Source organism: Saimiri boliviensis, chromosome 1 (genome assembly GCF_048565385.1).
Source record: "Saimiri boliviensis isolate mSaiBol1 chromosome 1, mSaiBol1.pri, whole genome shotgun sequence".
Classification (NCBI taxonomy): Eukaryota; Metazoa; Chordata; class Mammalia; order Primates; family Cebidae; genus Saimiri; species Saimiri boliviensis.
This window is the reverse complement of record NC_133449.1, coordinates 284948653-284968581: the sequence shown is the minus strand read 5'-3', so window position 1 is coordinate 284968581 and position 19929 is coordinate 284948653. Positions and strand designations below refer to the sequence as shown.

The 19929-nt window shown below is 43.5% G+C and overlaps 1 protein-coding gene across 1 annotated transcript in view; it reads right to left on the bottom strand.

Annotated features, from left to right (window-relative positions):
* The window catches only part of RETREG1 (reticulophagy regulator 1), a 140644-nt gene that overhangs the window by 84085 nt on the left and 36630 nt on the right, over window positions 1-19929 (bottom strand). The window contains exons 2-3 of the mRNA XM_039470396.2: window positions 9485-9591; window positions 2926-2956 (exon numbers count right to left, since the gene is read on the bottom strand). Coding sequence (XP_039326330.2) covers window positions 2926-2956; window positions 9485-9591 — 138 coding nt within the window. The remainder of the gene's footprint in view (window positions 1-2925; window positions 2957-9484; window positions 9592-19929) is intronic.

Below are 19929 nucleotides of genomic sequence, written 5' to 3'. Positions count from 1 at the left end.
AATGCCTGTGTGAGAGAACAAATTAACGCAAGATTAAAACCCACTGAACAGTTTAATTCCTTAGCAGAGCTCGATTCATCTCACTCATATTTAAAATCTTTGTCTTAGAGGTTTAGTTAGCAGGAATCACTCCTCAGAGCCTACACACTTCTGCAGGAACAAAGTATATTTCTTTATGTTATTTTTAAGACAAGGCCTCACTCTGTTGCACAGGCTGAAGTGCAGTGGTGTGATCTCCACCCACTGCAACCTCTGATTCCTGGGTTCAAGTGATTCTCCCACCTCAGTCTCCAAAGTAGCTCGAATTACTGGCATGCAACACCATGACCAGCTTATTTTTGTGCTTACTGTAGAGTCAGTGTCTCCCTACATTACCCAGGCTGGTCTCAAACTCCTGGGCTCAAGCGATCTGCCCACCTTGGCCTCCCAAATTTCTGGGATTACAGACGTAACTCACCGCACTTGGCCCATAAATAAATGTCTTTAACATACATGGATCTGGCAAACAAAAATGAGAGCCGTGCTCACCCTATCCCAGTTCCTATCTCTTAGCAAATTATTAATTCCTAAATTAACCAAGTAATTTATGAAGATGATCTATGTGGGTAAAATGTATTTATATTACTAGATAGAAATGTTTTTCTATTGAAAAGTTTTTTTAAATTAATCTTTATTTCTATCCATAAAGACTGAAAATAGAAATCTTTTTTTCATATATTTCAAACCTTACTCGTTGGGTGAATTAAAATACTGGAAAAGAAAAGACGAAGCTTTTGTTAAATGAGTCATTGTACATATTTTATCATGATTGTAGAAATTATGTCATCATACCCATTAGACAACATACCTTAAATTTCTGTTTTCAATTACACAAATTATTTTATTACATGAATACAAACTTTTCTGTTATTTATTTTTAAAAGAAATCTAAACATACGCAGTATTTCTTATCTGCTCTAGACTGCTGGGTCAGAAACGTATTTTCTGTGTAGGAATCAGATTTTAAACTCTCAGTTTGCTTTTCATTCTCTTCTTTATCCTCCTCTTTACTACTGATAAAACTCTTATCAGTAAAGAAAATTATTGCCTGTGCACAAATGCAATTTAAAATAATTCTAGAAACTCATACTTAACAAACTATGTATGAAATCCCGTCTTCATACATGTCTTTTACTGATTGCCAACATTATAATGCATAATGCAGATCCAATTTCCAGCTGAGACATTCTCTTACACTTTTTTTACTTAAATGTTTTCCCTAAAAGACGACAATGTAGAAAAAGCAGAGAAAGCATGGAAGCAGATAGACAGCAAAACCCAAAACACATTTTAATCAATTCCAAACACATGGCTGTTTCCCTATCTCATAAGAGTAATCTAGAGTTCTACCTCGACATTCCCACAAGCAAGTTTCTACAAAATAGAAAGAGAACCTTAACCTGCCTGTGTACAGAACACAGATCAGAGCATGGGCAAGACCAATGCCTGCCAGAACCTGCGCCAGCTCCTCCCTGGGGCCAGCCCGCCCCGCCCAGGCCACCCCGCAACTCCGCGAGAAGCACCAAGGATCACGTTTCTCTCCTTATATCCAGTGTCACCCTCTCTCCTGAGTCTCTTGGCAAGTCTGCATTCTGCCCATGAATATTTGGGATTTGAAATGAAGAAACAAGAAAGCAGCTGTAAATTGATCATGAAATGAACCTTTACAGCTGAAATAAGCCTATTTCCATAAGCACAGCTTCCAAAGGTGCATTATATAAAATACCGGGTGATTTTTTTTTTTTTTTTTTTTTTTTTTTTTTTTTCAGAAAGAATTTTGTTCTAGTCACCCAGGCTGGTGTGCAATGGTGTGATCTTGGCTTGCTGCAACCTCCGCCTCCCCAGTTCAAGTGATTCTCCTGCCTCAGCCTCCCAAGTAGCTGGGATTACAGGCATGTGCCTTCACACTCAGCTAATTTTGTATTTTTAAGAGAGACAGGGTTTCTCCATGTTGGTCAGGCTGGTCTCAAGCTCCCGACCTCAGGTGATCCACCCGCCTCGGCCTCCCAGACATGAGCCACCGTGCCCAGCCTGGGTGATTTTTTTTAATAAGATTTTTCATGGCATTATTTTGTCCGCCTTTCACACAATTCATTTCATCATGTCCACCTGTATACATGTCAGGCTCCTCAGCCATCCTTTTTAAGTAATACAAATATGTTTTAAGGAAGAAATTTAAAAAATCAATTTGTACAAAAATTCATTTTACTGCACTATTCTCCTCATATTCCACTCATTTTTCTGCCTCTCACACACCCCGCTGGTGGAGTGCACTGTGGTCCCCTCAATCAACTGCCCCGGCCCCTTTCTTGTCCATTTGCAATCAGCCCCTTTATCACAGAATGAATGAAAGGTGGATGTTACATAAAAAGACCTGCTGTTTGCCTCGGGCTAGGCGAAGATCCCAGCGGGGGTCAGCATCTCTTGTACCCTCACAGCCTCTCACCCCATCTCTCTGTTCCCCCGACCCTACGGTCCTCTGAACTGACAGCATGGGTAACCCTCAAGAACATTCCAGGAGCCTCCTCCAACTGAGTGCAGCCCTGTTCTCCCAACATATCCAAAAAATGGATCCAAAAAATGAGGTGTGAACGGAAATCCCAAAAGAAAATGCCTTCCTCCCTCCCCTCCCTTCTAAATCCGCACACATTACAATTCTCATAAATTGATGTTGCCCGTATCATAGCAAGATACACACCACTTCCTAGAGTAAGCCCCAACTTTATCCTTGGCCTCCATGTAACTTCTTTATTTTCCCACTCTGGTAAATTATTCCTGGACTTAGATTCCTGTCACTAAAATTCTGTTTCAGAGCTACATCTTGGTGGCTCAATCCCCTCCGTCACCCTCCCTCCATGAAGCGCAAACGGAAGGAAAGTTCCCTACCTTTCACTGAGGCTTCTCCACAACTGTGCACCTGCAACAGAGAAGCAGAATGTGAAACTGAACAGAGGCATTTCTCCTGAAAGATGTCTCAACTTAGAACTCGCCCAAGCTATTTAAAGTGGAATGATCAGATCTTTAACACACAGGACACCATCAAGTCATACAGTGCACACTTCTGGCACCATGTTGCCACAAATTTAGACAATTCGTCCGCATATATTTATTGCACTTCTACATGTAAAACACTTGGGTGGGAACCGTGGGAGACAGGATCCTCTATAATACATGAACCCTGCCTCAGGGACTTCGTTGTCTCCTGGGGCAGATAAAATATGCACCCAAATAAATATGAACCAAGATAGGTGGTATAGGAACTAACTACACAAGAGGGAGGCACATGCCATTTGAGTTCAGAGAAGATAGAAAATGCAGCTGCTCAAAAAGTGCCAGTAGTAGAAGTGGCATCTAAGGTGAGTCTTGACATGGTGCTGATGAAAGGAGAACTGCTATTTGAAAACAGGAGATTTTTATTTATTCATTCTTTAGACGTTCTGACTTTTATCTAGGTGCAAATGAAATCAACATAAAATACACACACACAGGCACACACATGCATATGCACACCAAGATCTAATTTGCTTTCTTAATTTTCCAATGAACACATTTATTTCACTATATCTTGATACGGTATTATACTCCAAGCTACCAGCTTTAATGCAGTTCACTATAAGAAATAACCATGAGGAAGCTTCTGCATTTTCCATCTAACAAAAAGCCAAAAGTAGCTGGGCACAGTGGTTCATGCCTGTAATTCCAGCACTTTGGGAGGCCAAGGCAGGCAGATCACCTGAGGTCAGGAGTTCAAGAATAACCTGACCAACAGGGAGAAACCCGTCTCTACTAAAAATACAAAAAAAAAAATTAGCCAAGTGTGGTGGTGTGTGCCTATAATCCCAGCTACTCAGGAAGGCTGAGGCAGGAAATTTGCTTGAGCCTGGGAGGCAGAGGTTGCAGTGGGCCGAGATCGTGTCATTGCACTCCAGCCTGGGCAACAAAAGTGAAACTCCATCTCAAAAAAAAAAAACAAAAAAAAGAGCCAAAGGTGTTGTCCCTTATGTTTTTCAATATTCCCTATCAAAGATATATGAGATAAATCCTTCTTAACCTTTACTTCCAGCAATAAGTTTCTCGAAATTGCTTGCTTCATTTTTTTTTTCAGATCATTAGAATTGTGTGATTGATCTGGTTTCCCTTTTTGCCTTGGCTGCCAGTAAGCATGAGGATAAATCTATTGCTTCATCAATGGTTACCATGGTTACCATGTCAGACTCGTACTCCTCTTCTAGACCTCTTTTTAACAGTTTTGTGCTTATGTTTCAAATAAGCTTCTTCAAACTTGTTGGAGGAAGGTGGCACATGAAAACAAATTGAGAACCCAAACCCAGAGGACAGAAATAGTGAGGTCTCAACTAAAGTTGGAAAGCTGGAGAGCATCCACTCAGCTTGTCATCTGATGACTTTTCTCTAACAACCCTGGAGCCAAGAGTGGAGAAAGCAGACAGTGGTATAGGATGGGCATTTGCTTGTTTGTTTCATTATTTAAAAAGTAAAGAAGTGAGTATGGCTGATGGATAAGGAAACAAGGACCTTTAGAATGGTAAGGACAGCATCTCTGCAATCACTGAGCATGGACCAGGAGGGAGCTGAGTAGAGGGAGGAAATCAGTCTAAAGACAGGGTTGAGGAACAGTACAAGTGGCAAGAGGCCTAGCAGGGAAAGAGTCCATCCAAGAGTCAAAGAGCTAGTTCATCAGGCGCAAGAGGCCAGTGAGGAATGAAGAAAGGGTGTGCTGAGAACTCACTCTCAGACTCTGCAGGTCTTGCAGACACGGTGCTTCCAAAGGCCAAGGTCAAAGATGAGGCTACCTGATGGGCAACCAAATCCAGGCCATCCAACAGGCTATCAGAGTACAAGTTGGAATGACAGAGAATGGGGAGTGCAGGAAGGACTACAGCTCATGGGCCACAATCCTTACTGAGACCACAGTTGACAGCACCCAAGGTCCGGAGGCTGGGCCTCAATGGACAGTGTAGATTTCACAGGAAGGAAAGTATAAAGCAGCAGTGGTTGTAGATGCTCCACAGGTGGCTGTGGGGAGCCACAGGGCCACCCACCGAGCCTTCCTCCCACAGAACAGGGCAGTAGCTAGAGATCTTCGAGAGAGCTGGGGGCCAGGCACACTGGCTCACACCTGTAATCCCAGTGCTTTGGGAGGCCAAAGCGGGAGGATAGATTGAGGCCAGGAGTTGACATCAGCCTGGGCAACAAAGCAAGACCCCATCTCTACAAAAACTCAAAAAAGAAAATTAGCCAAGTGTGATGGCATGCACCTGTAGTCCTAACTACTCAGGAGTCTGAGGTGGGAGGTTCACTTGATCCAGCAGCTCGAGGCTGTAGTAAGCTACGATCACACCACTGTACTCCAGCTTGAACAGCAGAGTGAGACCTCAATTCAAAAAAAAAAAAAAAAAAAGAGAGAGAGAGAGAAAGAAAAGAAAGCTGGGGCAGAAATGACCAGTTCTACCTCAATGAGAGAGAAAGAAGCTAGTCAAGGGAAAGTTTCAGGATGCAGGAGGAGTTTTCCAGGCCACAGAAGAGTTCCCCAGAGCTCAGACAAAGCAATGCAGGGAAGCACACACTCAAGATACACAAAGGAGAGAGAAAGAGGGAGAGAGAGAATCCCATCACAGCGAGAGGATGTTCACAGGCAATACAAAATAGGCACGGGCTCCCATAGTTTTCACAAAGATTCACTCACAAGAAGGTAGTACTGCTTTTTTTTTTTGAGACAGAGTCTTGCTCTGTCACCCAGGCTGATCCCTGATCCCTGCTCACCGCAACCTCCGCCTCCCAGGTATGATCTCTGCTCACTGCAACCTCCGCCTCCCAGGTTCAAGTGATTCTCCTGCCTCAGTCTCCTGAGTAACTGGGATTACAAGTACCCACCACCACACCTGGTTAATTTTTATATTTTTAGTAGAGATGAAGTTTCACCACGTTGGCCAGGCTAGTCTCGAACTCCTGACCTCAAGTGATCTGCCGGCCCTGGCCTCCCAAAGTGCTGGGATTGATTACAGGCATGAGCCACCACACCCAGCCTGGTCCATCCATTTTGTCTTAAGCACCTAGGGTGGTTTCAAAGATAACAGCTGGGAGTTGTCAAAGTCATGGAAGCAGAAAGTAGAATGGTGGCTGCCAGGGGCGGGAGGAAGGGGGAGCGGGGGACTGGGGGACTTGGCTGTTCGCTGGGAACAGAGTTGCAGTCATCAAAGATGAAAACGTGCTGGGCATCTGCTGTACAACAACATGCACAGGTAACAGTACTGTACACCTAAAACTGTATGAGAGAATCAAACAAACGTAATAACTGGGGGAAGGATATAATTAAACTCAAACTCTCAACACTAAAATTTCATACTTTCAGCGAGAAAACGTGGGAAGCAGAGACGGAAGAGAGGGAAGGGGCGAGCACTGCTGACTTTGTCATCCTTTCGTTGCCATTGCTGTGGCTGTACGCCGGGGCACCTGGCAAGAGCGGCCAGCAGCTCTGATCGAAGCCATGGAGTTACCATAACTGCACCTGGATCTAATGTGAAGCCAAACTGTCCCCTGCAGAGACTGAGTCATCGCAGCAGTGCCCTGCGCTAGGAGGCCTGCAGGATGGGACTGCTGCCAACTATTCACAGGGCTCCCCAACGGGCCTTTGTCCTAAGAGACTAAACTGAAGGAGGATGAAGCTGGCACCAGGGCTTCTTCAGCACAGACTACAGAGCTCTAGGAAGACAGAGGAATCTTTCCTATTTTTTAAAAAAATTTTCATGCAGTAGAAATGCCACACTTAGGGCAATGCCATCTGGTGAAGACTCAAAGCCTGGCCTTGGGCAAAAGCCTGATGTACAGGACTGAGCGGAGGCGCCACCTGGACAGAGGACAGCTGGGACTGCTTCCCCAAGGGGAGCCCAGCACCCAGAATGGGCATTAGCACGGAAAAGAGCTCAACACGGACTGACCCAGGAATGCATAAACCCCATGTGGCCCTGATGATATATGTCAGCTGGGCAAAGTAGACGGCCACTGTGCCGAAGGCACTTCTATTTGATGCTTTGATTGCCTTCTTATAAAACCCTGTGATATGAGGATGGTTTCTGCCATTTTACAGGACAGAGAGGTTCAGATGGTATAGGAGGCTGACTCATAGCTCACAAAGATATCAAGTTGCAATCCCTGGAATCTGTGATTGTCACTTCATATGGACAAAGGGTCTCTGCTGATAGGATTAGGTTAACAAGTGTGAGATGAGAAAATCATACTGAATTATCTAGGTAGGCCCCAAATGCAATCACAAGTGTACTTACAAAAGGAAGATGGAAAGATCTGACGTAGACAGAAGAGAAGGTCAGGTGACCGTGCGAGCAGAGACTGCAGTGATGCGGCTGCCAGCCATGGAATGCTGCAACCCCCAGGAGCTGCAAGAGGCAAGGAATGGATCCTTCTCCAGGGACTCCAGAGGGAGTGCAGCCCCGCCAACACTTTGATTCGGACCCAGTGACATTGACTTTGGACTACCATCCTTTAGAACTTTAAGAGAAGACGTTTCTGCTGTTATGACACACCAAGCTTGTGGTAATTTATAACAGACACAGAAACAAGTGCAGTCTATCATGGGGCTTCTCCACAGGCAGGGAATGGAATCAACTAGCTCAAAGATGAGACTCTTTAGGGTGGCGTTCTTTCAACTCTACCACCCTAATTGTTTTTCAAGGACTGAATTCTTGCAAGATAAAGGTTTCCTGCAATTTGTGCGTAAGAAATTTCCGTATCTGCATGAATATCAAGCCCATGAATTGACAGTGGAAACGATCTGTGTGTAAAGGGCCTGGAGAGAGAAGAGGACAGCTGTAAAGTCTTTCGGCTTTATCTTTGGCCTTCCACACATGTCTATTCCTTCTAACTTGTGCACAGACTAGGGCCAAATCTGATGCACACTGAAACACTAAGATGCTCAGTTTGCTTCCTGAGTCCATGTTTAGCTTACTCTACCAAGCTAAAATGGTTGCAGGTAAAATTTATGATTGGCTTTATCTCCTGAGATTTCCCTGAGGGAGTTCCTAAAGGGTAAAAATACTACAAAGTCTAGTCAGGAAAAACCGGCTCTCCTCTATCAGATATGAATCAAGCCAGATAAATAAGGATCGCCACGGACTGATCCACCGACCAACTCTGGCATGAAACCCTAATGCGAGGAGATGCCCCACCTCCAGGCGGCCTTGATACATGCGTATGTATCAGAACAAGCGCCTGTTTGGGCTGAAATTGGGGAGTTAGGTGTCTGTTCCCTGAAACACAAAAAAAGAAAGTGATGATGGAGAGAGAGGGAAAAAGGGGAGCGAAGGAAGAGTGTGTTTAAGAATACAGCTAAAATCCACAGATTCATGGAAAGCACAAAGCGAACAAAACCAGGTTTGTCTGCCTTCCCAGAATCCTGAGAATGAAGTATCTTCAAACCTGAAAACACACGAATGTGAAACAATCTAAAGATGGCTTACATGACGATTTGCTTTAAAAACTATAGAGACTTAAAACATAACCAGATTTTAAGCAGATCCCTAGAACATCATGAAAGTAAACCCATACCACTTACATCCCTGCTTTCTAGCTGCCATCAGGGAGGAGATGGGTGCCTCCCACGGGGCAGGCCTCGATAACCCTGCCAGGAATATAATCCAGGCAGTTCTCTGAGCATCAGTCCACTCAGACCTCCACCAAAAGCGTCCCTCCACATGGGGTGCATTTAGTGAAATTAAATGCATCTTTTGTAACTTCCTCATGACTATTTCTGATAAAATCTATCGCATTATTACATTTAGGTTTATGGGGCTTAATTATTCCCAGGAGGGCTTTTTCCAAGTTTGCAAAACTAGCTCAAACATTGGTAAAAGAGGCCCCTCCAAATATGTAAAAGGCTTGAGTCAGATTTGTAATGCAGTTAAATTACTCAAAAAGCACTCCAGACAAAATTTTTTTTTAAACCAAGCTCTTCCTCTTAAACTTACTGTTAAAATTAATTCATTTTCATTATCAACTCATTTTTTAAAATGTATTTAACCATCACTTGTTTTTAAACTCCGAATTCGTTGTTTTTCACCACTGAGGCAGAGAAAATTTTTACATAAACTAGTCCATTTTCCAGTGGCCCAGTTTCATCACATGAGATGTAATAAATATTTAACTGTTACCCTCACCGTAGCCTACTTAAATACCAAAGTGGTATTTAAAATAGCTCTTAAGGCCAAGAGAAAAACCAGCACACACAAACCTTTTGCCCAGAAGCAGTAGCTATGAAGACAACATCAACTCAATAAATTATCATATTGAAAACAGCCAAGTCAAAGCCTCATTTGCTCCTGTTCAAAGGATAAGTTAGTTAATATGCCTACACAAATATCAGAAATGGTCTAGAAAATTAAATACCGTATAAATAAAATGTGAGTTTCCTTACCTCTTGTTCTAGACAAAACCATATCCTTTATTATTTGCATAATAACACGCCCAAGTATCATGACTGAAATCAGGTGATATACTCTCCATGGAGTCAACGCAAGGAACCTGCAACAGCGAAACACAAATCAGTATTTCAGCTTGAGGACTTTTAACCTTTTTATTTTATTTTATTTTAGTTTAGGTTTTTTTTTTTTTTTTTTTTTTGAGACGGAGTTTCACTCTTGTTACCCAGGCTGGAGTGCAATGGCGCGATCTCAGCTCACCGCAACCTCCGCCTCCCGGGTTCAGGCAATTCTCCTGCCTCAGCCTCCTGAGTAGCTGGGATTACAGGCACGCGCCACCACACCCAGCTAATTTTTTGTATTTTTAGTAGAAACAGGGTTTCACCATGTTGACCGGGATGGTCTCGATCTCTTGACCTCGTGATCCACCCGCCTCGGTCTCCCAAAGTGCTGGGATTACAGGCTTGAGCCACCGCACCCGGCCTTAACCTTTTTAATATCACGTTCACCTCCTGCTACAGAAACAAAAAGTGCATTCAATAATGATATCACTTTTTTTTTTTTTTTCCTTGAGTCAGAGTCTCACACTGTTGCTCAGGCTGGAGTGCAGTGGCACGATCTTAGCTCACTGCAACCTCCGCCTCCAAGGTTCAAGTGATTCTCCTGCCTCAGCTTTGCAAGTAGCTGGGATTATAGGCGTGTGCCACCATACCTGACTCATTATTGTATTTTTAGTAGAGACAGTGTTTCGCCATGTTGGCCAGACTGATCATGAACTCCTGGCCTCTAGTGATCCACCTACCTCGGCCTCCCAAAGTGCTGTGATTACAGGCGTGAGCCACAGCATTCGGCATGATTTCACTTTCTGAAATCACCCCATGTGACTGCATGAAAGTTATTGAATAGGGATCAAAGTCAGAAAATAAAAGTGTCTGAGCCTGTGCACTTTTGTGCTAAGCTTTCTGCTCTACCCTCTAATTTGGGGCGGAGGATTTGCTATCTCAGGGATGGACCAAAATATTGTTCCCAAAATGCAAGACAGGACGGCGAGTAAAGGCTGCTCTAACAAACATGAAGGGGCTGCACTACTGAGGCCTTTATTCGCTGTCCCGTCTTGCATTTTCATTTACGTAATCCCAGCACTTCGGGAGGCTGAGGCAGGCAGATCACCAGGTCAAGGGATTGAGACCATCCTGGCCAACATGGTGAAACCCCGTCTCTACCAAAAATACAAAAATTAGCTGGGTGTGGTGGCACATGCCTGTAGTCCCAGCTCCTTGAGAGGCTGAGGCAGAAGAATCACTTGAACCTGGGAGTGGAGGTTGCAGTGAGCTGAGATCACGCCACTGCACTCCAGCCTGGCAACAGAGCAAGACTCCATCTCAAAAAAAAAAAAAAAAGACAAAATCAGCAGTTATTAAAGATCCAGTTCGCTAAGTCTTTCTCTTTAAGGTCATGCTCCCCTTTTGCTACATGTCTGCCTCCTCTCTGGAGGGAAACTAAAAACTCTTGACCATGAGCAGCACACAAACACTGCAGTGCTTTTTTTTGGGTTGTGTTTACAAAGAAGTGAAATGGCAAAGAAGTCACAAGGAGCACTGACCCTTCATATGAGACTAGAGGTCTGTTTACACAAATTAATTGGCCAAGCTGCCAATAAATATTAACTTTGATGGAATCCGAACTCATAGAAAAATTAATGTAATAAATGTTTAAGATTGTTTGCAAGGCTACAAAGAGAAGAAAAGAACACATGAATACTGCCTTCTACGAACTTGCTTTCTCATCAGACAAACACAGGCCAAGCTGACAAAGTCCAACGCAGCCGAGGCTCAGGGGCTGCCACAGAGAGGTACAGGGAACAAGGAGGGGCACAGAGAGAGGGAGGACGGATTAGCTCCCAAGCAAGGAAGGGTCTTTTTGTGGGTTTTTTGTTGTTATTGTTTTTCAGTTTTCTGTGGTTTTTTTTTTTTTTTGAGATGGAGTTTTGTTCTTGTCACCCAGGCTAGAGTGCAGTGGCACAATCTCGGCTCACTGCAACCTCCGTCTCATGGGTTCAAGCAATTCTCCTGCTTCAGCCTCCCAAGTAGCTGGGAATACAAGCGTCCACCACCATGCCCATCTAATTTTTTTCGATTTTTAGTAGAGACTGGGTTTCACCATTTTGGCCAGGCTGGTCTTGAACTCCTGACTTCAGATGATCCACCTGCCTCAGCCTCCCAAAGTACTGGCATTACAGGCACACATCACAGTGCCCAGCTGGGAAGGTTTTATAGAAGAAGCACTTGAACTTGGTCTGGAGAGATGGATGCAATTCAGAATGAAAACAGAGGCTCCTCCCATTATAGAATACAACATGAACAGAAAATCACACTTAAGGAAGGGTGAGGTACATGTGGCATGTCAAGCAGTCTGGGGTGGCCTCAGCAGGAAGGGAAAGCAAAAGGAGAGGGTGGGAGACTGCCAGAGAGACAAGATTGGGGAGACAGGCTCAGAGAAGACGTGGCAGGCAGAGTATGGCATTAAGTCCTATGCTACAAGCAACAGAGAGAAAGCTAAAGGTTAGAGCACGAAAGTGAAATGACAGGTGATTTAGGGAAACATCTGAAGGCAACAGAAAGAACGCGATAGGGTAGGGAGGAAGCGTGGAATCCAGACAATCTACTAGACGGTCATGCAGTATGTTTGCTGAAAAGCAGATCGACGAGAGATGCTGGGTGACGTGGTGGGTGAAGCCCTCCTCCAGAAGGTGGGCTACCCAAGCTCTCACTGGTTCCAATGCTGTGTGTATGGTCTGGGCCAGCAAAATGAGCAGGTGAACTAGGTCAGGGTTTCTTAAATAACAGTCTGCAACTGCTGCCAGGTTGGCTGCCTGGAGAACTCGTCAAAATGCAGATTCCCAGGCCCCGGGGCTCCTCCTCCCAGGCCCCCTGAAACAGGTGGTCTAATTACTAGTATTTGCATCTAATAAATATTTATCGATTGCCTACATGGCACCAAGCACTGTGGTACCAAAAGGGAATGGCGAATTAGGAGCATTGAAAGATGGAACAGACATAAAAGTAACAGAATTAATCAAATGCTTCAGTCCATGTCTTTGGCGACAAGAATTTGCTCCTCCACTAAATTTGTCCTTCCACTAAGGAGCCACCGCTTGCTCTGTTTTTGTGGCTCGTTTGTTTTAAGCAAGGTTGTGGTTCCGGGGTTTGTTCTGTTTGGAGCCCGCCTCCTCACTCTCAGTTCAGGGTTCATTCTTGTTCTCGTTCACGTGCTCTGCACTCCCAGTATTCCCCCACCTCACGCTGAAGTGGCAGATTTCATAGCAACCCACGGTAAGAAACTCAATTATATCTACGTACATATAAATGAAAAACAAGTCTCAAAGAATAATATTTTCCTTACAACTCATAACGCCGTCCAGTATTTTCCATTTAATTCTATTCTGTGTTTAAATGCTGACTGTGAATCACTCGCCTGACTCAGGGTCCACTAATGAGTTGCAATGTGCAGTCTGGCTCACATGGCATGAGAAGAAACCTGCCAATGTTCAATCCACATGCTTCCTTAGAATGGTTTTCTTTGCAGGGTCAGGCAAAGCTCTAGGGGAGACAGAAAGCTCCCTCAAGTTTAAAAGTCTTTGGAGCTAGCAAGGAAGCCATTTAAGCATCTTTTCAAAACCAATGAAATGTAAAACCAACTGAAGCAGGGAAGCCATTAGTTATTCTGTTAGTGGAAGTTACAAACTTCCAAGAATAATATAAGAGAAAATTAGGTAATGCCAGAACTTCGACCCACAGGCCTGGCTGCCAGACGTTATTTGGAAGGCATTACCGTAGCAACTCCAAAGAGCGCTCGGGACGTCTGTCTATTCTGTGTCCTGGGCAAGGACCCAGTTGGTACCTTGGCCAAGGTCTTGCTAGTCATTGAAAATCGTCAGTCAGCTGAGAAGACAAGCCCTGCAATTGCTTCGGAAGGTAATGCCAAACTGTATGGGGCTACATATTTGCTTCTTTGGTGGGTTCGCATCATACAAAAATGTTTAAGAAACGAAACCCTAAGAGAATAATCTGTATTTAGAAAAATCTGAGCGTTTTTAAGATGATTTCTGTCATGACCTCACTTCAAAATATGAGTAACTGAGTAATTTAGACTTGTGATTGGAAATTAAAATCTTACAAACACTTATGATTTATTCTTTATTCACCTTTCAAGTAGTATCTAATATTTGGGAAGGCTTGGGTTGTTAGACAAAGTAATTTTTAAAAAGTTTTTGTTTTGAAGCCTAAATTTCAAACATCTACAAAAAGAGAGGTCAGAGTGTAATAAACCCAGTTTCAATAATTCTCCATTCCTGGGCAATCTTGTTTCTTCTATACTCCCACCCACTAAGCTCCTCCTTCCCCCAAAATTATTTGAAGCAAATCCCAAACATCATGTAATTTCATCTGCAAATACCCACCATTTAGCTTCAAAAACAAGACTTTTTTTTTTTTTTTTTTTTTTTTTTTTTTTGAGACAGAGTCTCACTCCATCACCAGGCTGGAGTGCAGTGGCAGGATCTCGGCTCACTGAGATCTCTGCCTCCCTGCGATCTCTACCTCCTGGGTTCAAACAATTCTTCTGCCTCAGCCTCCCAAGTAGCTGAGGCACATGCCCAGCTAATTTTTGTATTTTTAGTAAAGATGGGGTTTAACCATGTTGACCAGGATGGTCTCCATATCTTGACCTCATGATCGGCCCTCCTTGGCCTTCCAGAGTGCTGGGATTACAGGCGTGAGCCACCGAGCCCAGCCAAATACAAGATATTTTTAACCAAACAACAATACCACTATCACATCTAAAAAAATTTAATTCTTAATATCGTCAGATATTCTGTCAAGGTGTATATTTCCCCACTCATTTTTGTGTGCACACGCACACACGCACAGACTGAAACAGGATCTGAAAAAGTCGTCTGCTGAAATTGGCAGATGTGGATTTTAAGTGTCCTGTACTCTTATGGGTCCCCTGCTGCCTTTTTTTTTTTTTTTTCTAATTCTTGAAATTTTTGTGGAATCAACAGACTCATTTGTCCAATAACGTTTTCCAGATTCTGGGAATCGTTTATTGTATCCTTGTGGTTTTGTTTAACATTTTCCTTGATCCTCTGTGTGGCCCGTAAGTTGTCAGGTGGATCCAGAGGCTTGAACAGACTCAGGTTCTTTTTTACCTGTAAAACCCCAAGACAGGTGGTAGTGCCCTTTTCCGTCAAGAGGCGTGCAGAAAGTCTGCGTGTCTGGTGGCCACACCTGCACTACTCTGGTAGCCATAGACAATCCCTGCCTAGTGTGATTCCTCAGAGGCTACGTGGGGGTGACGACCCTTCATTCCTGCTTCAGGTATTAGCTGGATCATAGCTGTAAAGAGAAGTTTCCCCTCATCAATGTCCAACTACACTGAGAGGTGGAGCTCATTAGAAAGGCAGCAACAGTTCTTGATTTCTTCCCTTTATTTTACCAGTTTTTTTCAAGATAATGAAGCAGTTTCCTAGTGTCCTCTAAAGGCAATTGATATGGTTTGGCTGTGTGCCCACCCAGATCTCATCTTCAGTTGTAGCTGCCATAATTCCCACATGTTGTGGAAGAGCCCCAGTGGGGGATAATTGAATCACAGAGGCAGTTTCTCCCATACTGTTCTTGTGGGAGTGAATGAGTCTCGAGAGATCTGATGGTTTTATAAGGGAAAATCCCTTTCACCTGGCTCTCACTCCCTCTTGCCTGCCACCGTGTAAGATGTGCCTTTCACTTTCCGCCATGATTATGATGCTTCCCCCGCCATGTAGAACTGTGAGTCCCTGAAACCTCTTTTTCTTTATCAATTACCCAGTCCCAAGAATGTCTTTATCAGCATCATGAAAACAGACTAATGCAGTAAGTTCATTTCCTTATTCCTTTTTTTCTGGTTATTATGAACTCAGGAGTTTGAACATGTTTGATGTGTTTCAGTCACTACAGGGTTATCCTTACTGATACTCCAGCTGCCCCATCTTATTCAGGTTGCCTCTCAGGTCTTTGGCATAACCTTCGTCATTCTGATAATAAAGTACTTTAAAGGGATATAGAAAATATAACATTTATAAATGCAGTTTAAAACGTTCAAAGGAATATAACTCAATAAAACTAATCACTTAATAAAGCAATTATTTATTATTTAATGAAACAGACTCTCTTGAACATGGTTACAATTTACTAGATTTATAAACAAAATAAGGTTTTGTTAGCTAAAATGGAAAGCTCAAAGAAAAATGAGAGTTTTAAATTATTCTTTAAAAAGTAATTGAACAAAGTTGTTTCTAATTGATGGTTACATGGAAACTGTCCTAGAAGGACATCAAAAAACAATCCCCATCTGCTGGGCATGGGCAATCCTGACACCAGCACACTGTGGGCATCACTCAGAAGGGCTGTTCCAGAATCACAGAGCTGGAAGGAAGGAGCTCAGAGGTCATCTGATTGACTTTCATCTGATCCATGAATCCCCTCAGCTGCAGTCAACCACCTCCACTTAAATAGATCTCATGGCAGGAAGCTCAACATTTCTTGCAGCATTCAATTTCCAGCAGCATCCTATTATTACTTGGGGAGGCAGGGAATTCCGTTTTCAGTCCACTCACCAGCCTCTGTCACACACTGGGCTGGCTGCTGGGAAAACACTGGTGACTAAATCCCGGCCTGCTCCTGCAAAGCCAGGAAAGCAGACAGGTAAACAACTGCATTTACCAACATACTATTCAGGATGCTGTGGAGGCAGAAAACAGAGCTGATAACTACATAAAGAAGCCAGAGAAAGCTCTAGAGAACGTGGCATCTAAACTTTGACTTCCCTTTGGCCAGGTGGAGAAGAAACCAATGCACTGCAGGCTAGGTAACAGCGTATGCAAAGGAAACTGTAAGACAGCTGCAAGACTAGAGCCTGAATTAGAAAGGTTACCCTTAACCTTTGTCTCCTCCACTCTGAGGTTACGAACCCCAGAGCCAAATGCAGGACAAATAGCACAGCTGATGTTCAGTGAGCACAGGACTGTTCAAAGAGCTTTATATGGAGTCACTCATTTAATTCTTTATCCCTTCAGGAAAAGGCCACCATTATCCCTACTTTACAGATGAGCAAAGAGGCTCAGAAACTTGCTCAGGGCCCCGAGACAAGGGAGAGGCAGGATCGGGATATGAATCCAGGCAGCCTGGCTCTAGGCCAGCTCTTGCCGTTCTGATAAATCACTGCTAGACACAAGTCTCTTGTCTCCTCATCTGCCTGCTCACACATGAAAAGAGCTGGAAGGACTGCCACCAATTTACAGCCTTTTCTTTTTTTTATATATTTTAGAGCAGTTTTTAGAGCATTCCATGGGTTTTGACAAATGCATAATGACATATATCCACCATTATAGTATCATACAGAATACTTTTCTTGCCCTAAAAGTCCCCTGTACTCCATCTGTTCATCCCTCCCTCTCCCAAACCCTTGGCAACCACTGATCTTTTGACTGTCTCCATAGTTTTGCCTTTTCCAGAATGTTCTATAGTTGTGATCACACAGTATGTAGCTCTTTCCTACTGGTTTCTTTCATTTGACAAAATGCATTGAAGCTTCCTCTGAGTGTTTTTGTGGCATGATAGCACATTTATTTTTATCATTGAATAATATTCCATTATGTGATACACTAAAATTTATCCATTCACCTTTCAAAGGACACCCTGATTGCTTCCAATTTTTGGCAATTATGAATAAAGCTGCTGTAAATATCCATGTACAGGATTTTGTATGGACATAACTTTTCAACTTTTTTTTCTTTTTTTTTTTTTTTTTTTTTTTTGAGATAGAGTCTTGCTCTGTCGCCCAGGCTGGAGTGCCGCCCAGGCTGGATGGAGTGCAGTGGCACAATCTCGGCTCACTAAAACCTCCGCCTCCTGGGTTCAAGCAATTCCCTGCCTCAGCCTCCTGAGTAGCTGGAATGACAGGCTCCCACCACCATGCCTGGCTAATTTTTGTATTTTTAGTAGAGATGGGGTTTCACCATCTTGGCCAGGCTGGTCTTGAACTCCTGAGCTCGTGATCCACCCGCCTCAGCCTCCCAAAGAGCTGGGATTATAGGCGTCAGCCACCACTCCAGGCCAGCATAGCCTTTAAAATTTTTTAACAGTTCCATCAGCATACTGGCTGAAGTTGAATTCACAGATGTTAAAACCCCCAAGGGTTCTATTTTTCAGATACCATCTTTGAATCTATGTCCAGTGAAATTTGTTCTTGTTTGACATGTCCGATCATTCAAACCTATGAGCTTTAGTGGTGACATCAATCACATCTGTTCTCTTGTCCAGCTTCAGGACACCATGCATTTGTTATCTGGATGTCATCGGTCCTCATCCACACTACCAATCAAAGATATTGATCGGTACTGGAGTCCTGTCACTCTCCATTAGAGTGACCTAGAATACCAATCAGCAGACAATCCCGTCTGCCACTCTGTGCTTGTCCATATCATTCCATCTTATCCACAAAGTCAGAATTAGCTTTCCTTAAACACCTTGCTGAAGCGTCCAGCATTCTGAAGGGCTAAGTGTAAGTGCAGATTTGCTTAACTGCTGCTGAAAATTACTTTGAAGTACGTAATAAGTCTCTGTAGAAGAACTAAACACCATTAGACTCTGCCAAAAATATCATGGGATGCAGCCTGAGCCAAAGCCCCAGGGTCACCTTGCTGATCTGCCCATTCACAGAATCCACAGAAACGTGTGGTAACCATGGAAGAATTCTGAAGTCAAAATAGTCACACATAGGCTGTCAGAGGGTTCTTGAAAGCTGCAGACTAATTATCATCAGGGGGAGTGTGGTCAAAGTACAGGCTGCCAGAAGACCATGAGAGCACGGCCACAAAATACAGACTGGGAAGAGGGAGGTCTGTGGATGTGCGCCATCCTCATGAGTGGGGTGCCTTAATTTTCAAAGCCCAGAATAAGTGAAAATGCAAAGACCCACCTGGGCTAAGGAAGTCAGTAACTCCCTTCCCAGGCAAATGGGAGATCCCAAGATCTTGCAACTTCCATTCCAGGACATGTTAAGGACCTGGATCCAGGACAGATGAGAGGCCCCTGCCTAGTCACCTGCTGAATGCACCACATCACTGCCAGCCTGGGAGATGACAGCCTGGCAGCTGCAGGGCCTATAGCCTCTCATGTTCAGACCTCCTCAAGGGGCAGACGGCCACAGCGGAATACAAGCCTCCCCTGTGGATGCAATCGACGGCCACCCTGGGCAGTCACGCGGGGTGGGATTGGAAGGGAGAGGCTAGGCAAGGCCAGGGCACCAACTGGCAAGAAGTGGGTGGCCAAGAACCCATCCTGGAGAATGAAGAGATGGGGAGGGAGGCCAATGGGAGGCAGGAATGCACACAAGCTGAGGCTCCAATCCCCCATGCATGCTCTACTGCCCCCCCACACACTTCACTTACACAACACAGATTCAACGAACTCAGTGTTAATAATCACAAGACGATAATCACAGAACATTCATCCCCAGGTGAGGGGCCTTCCCTAGGCCCTATGCGGCTGTCTAGGCAACTCTCTCATTTAGCCAGCCCCACCTTCACTGGATCTTCCAAGTAAGATCCCCATCACAGTGACCAATAAAGGCTTTTTTCTCCTTAAAATACTTTTTAAATTCAGAAGAAAAAAAAAAAAACTACTGGCCCTCATCTTTATCTGAATTAGCCCAGGGACTTGTGACCACATGAATGGATCCTAGAAACTAAGAGGACAGAAGCAATATTTCCACCAGTCCCTAAGTCTACAGCCATCAGAAACATCTCTCTACAGATTGATGGCCTTTTTATTACCAATTAAAAGAAAAAAAACTACTATATGTTTTTAAATTAAAATATCATTTATTTACTGAGAGTTACATGTTCTTTTAGCTGAATAGAATACAATCTTTTTAAATATTTTATTTTATTAAGTACCTGGGTACATGTGCAGGTTTGTTACATAGGTAAACGTGTGCCATGGTGGTTTGCTGCACCTATCAACCCCTCACCTAGGTATTAAGCCCAGCATGTATTAGCTATTTTTTGAATAGGTTACAACTTTTATCTGAAAAGGGTATTCCAGACTTTGGAAACTAAAGCAAACATTATATTTGACCATTATTATATAGATAGATAGATAGATATGTAAACATTATAACAATTCTATGCTATACATAAATATATAAAAATCTATGTGTACAATAAATACCCCATTTTTTACAGAAAGACATAGTGTGTGGTTTAGCTGCTATTGGAAAGGTACAGTTCTCTAAATCACTATATGCATGTTCTTTTAGCAAGTTAGGGCCTATTTCTACATAGTAATGTAATGTTCACTCTAAAAGAGAAACCACATCATCCAGATGACTCATGTTTAGCTTG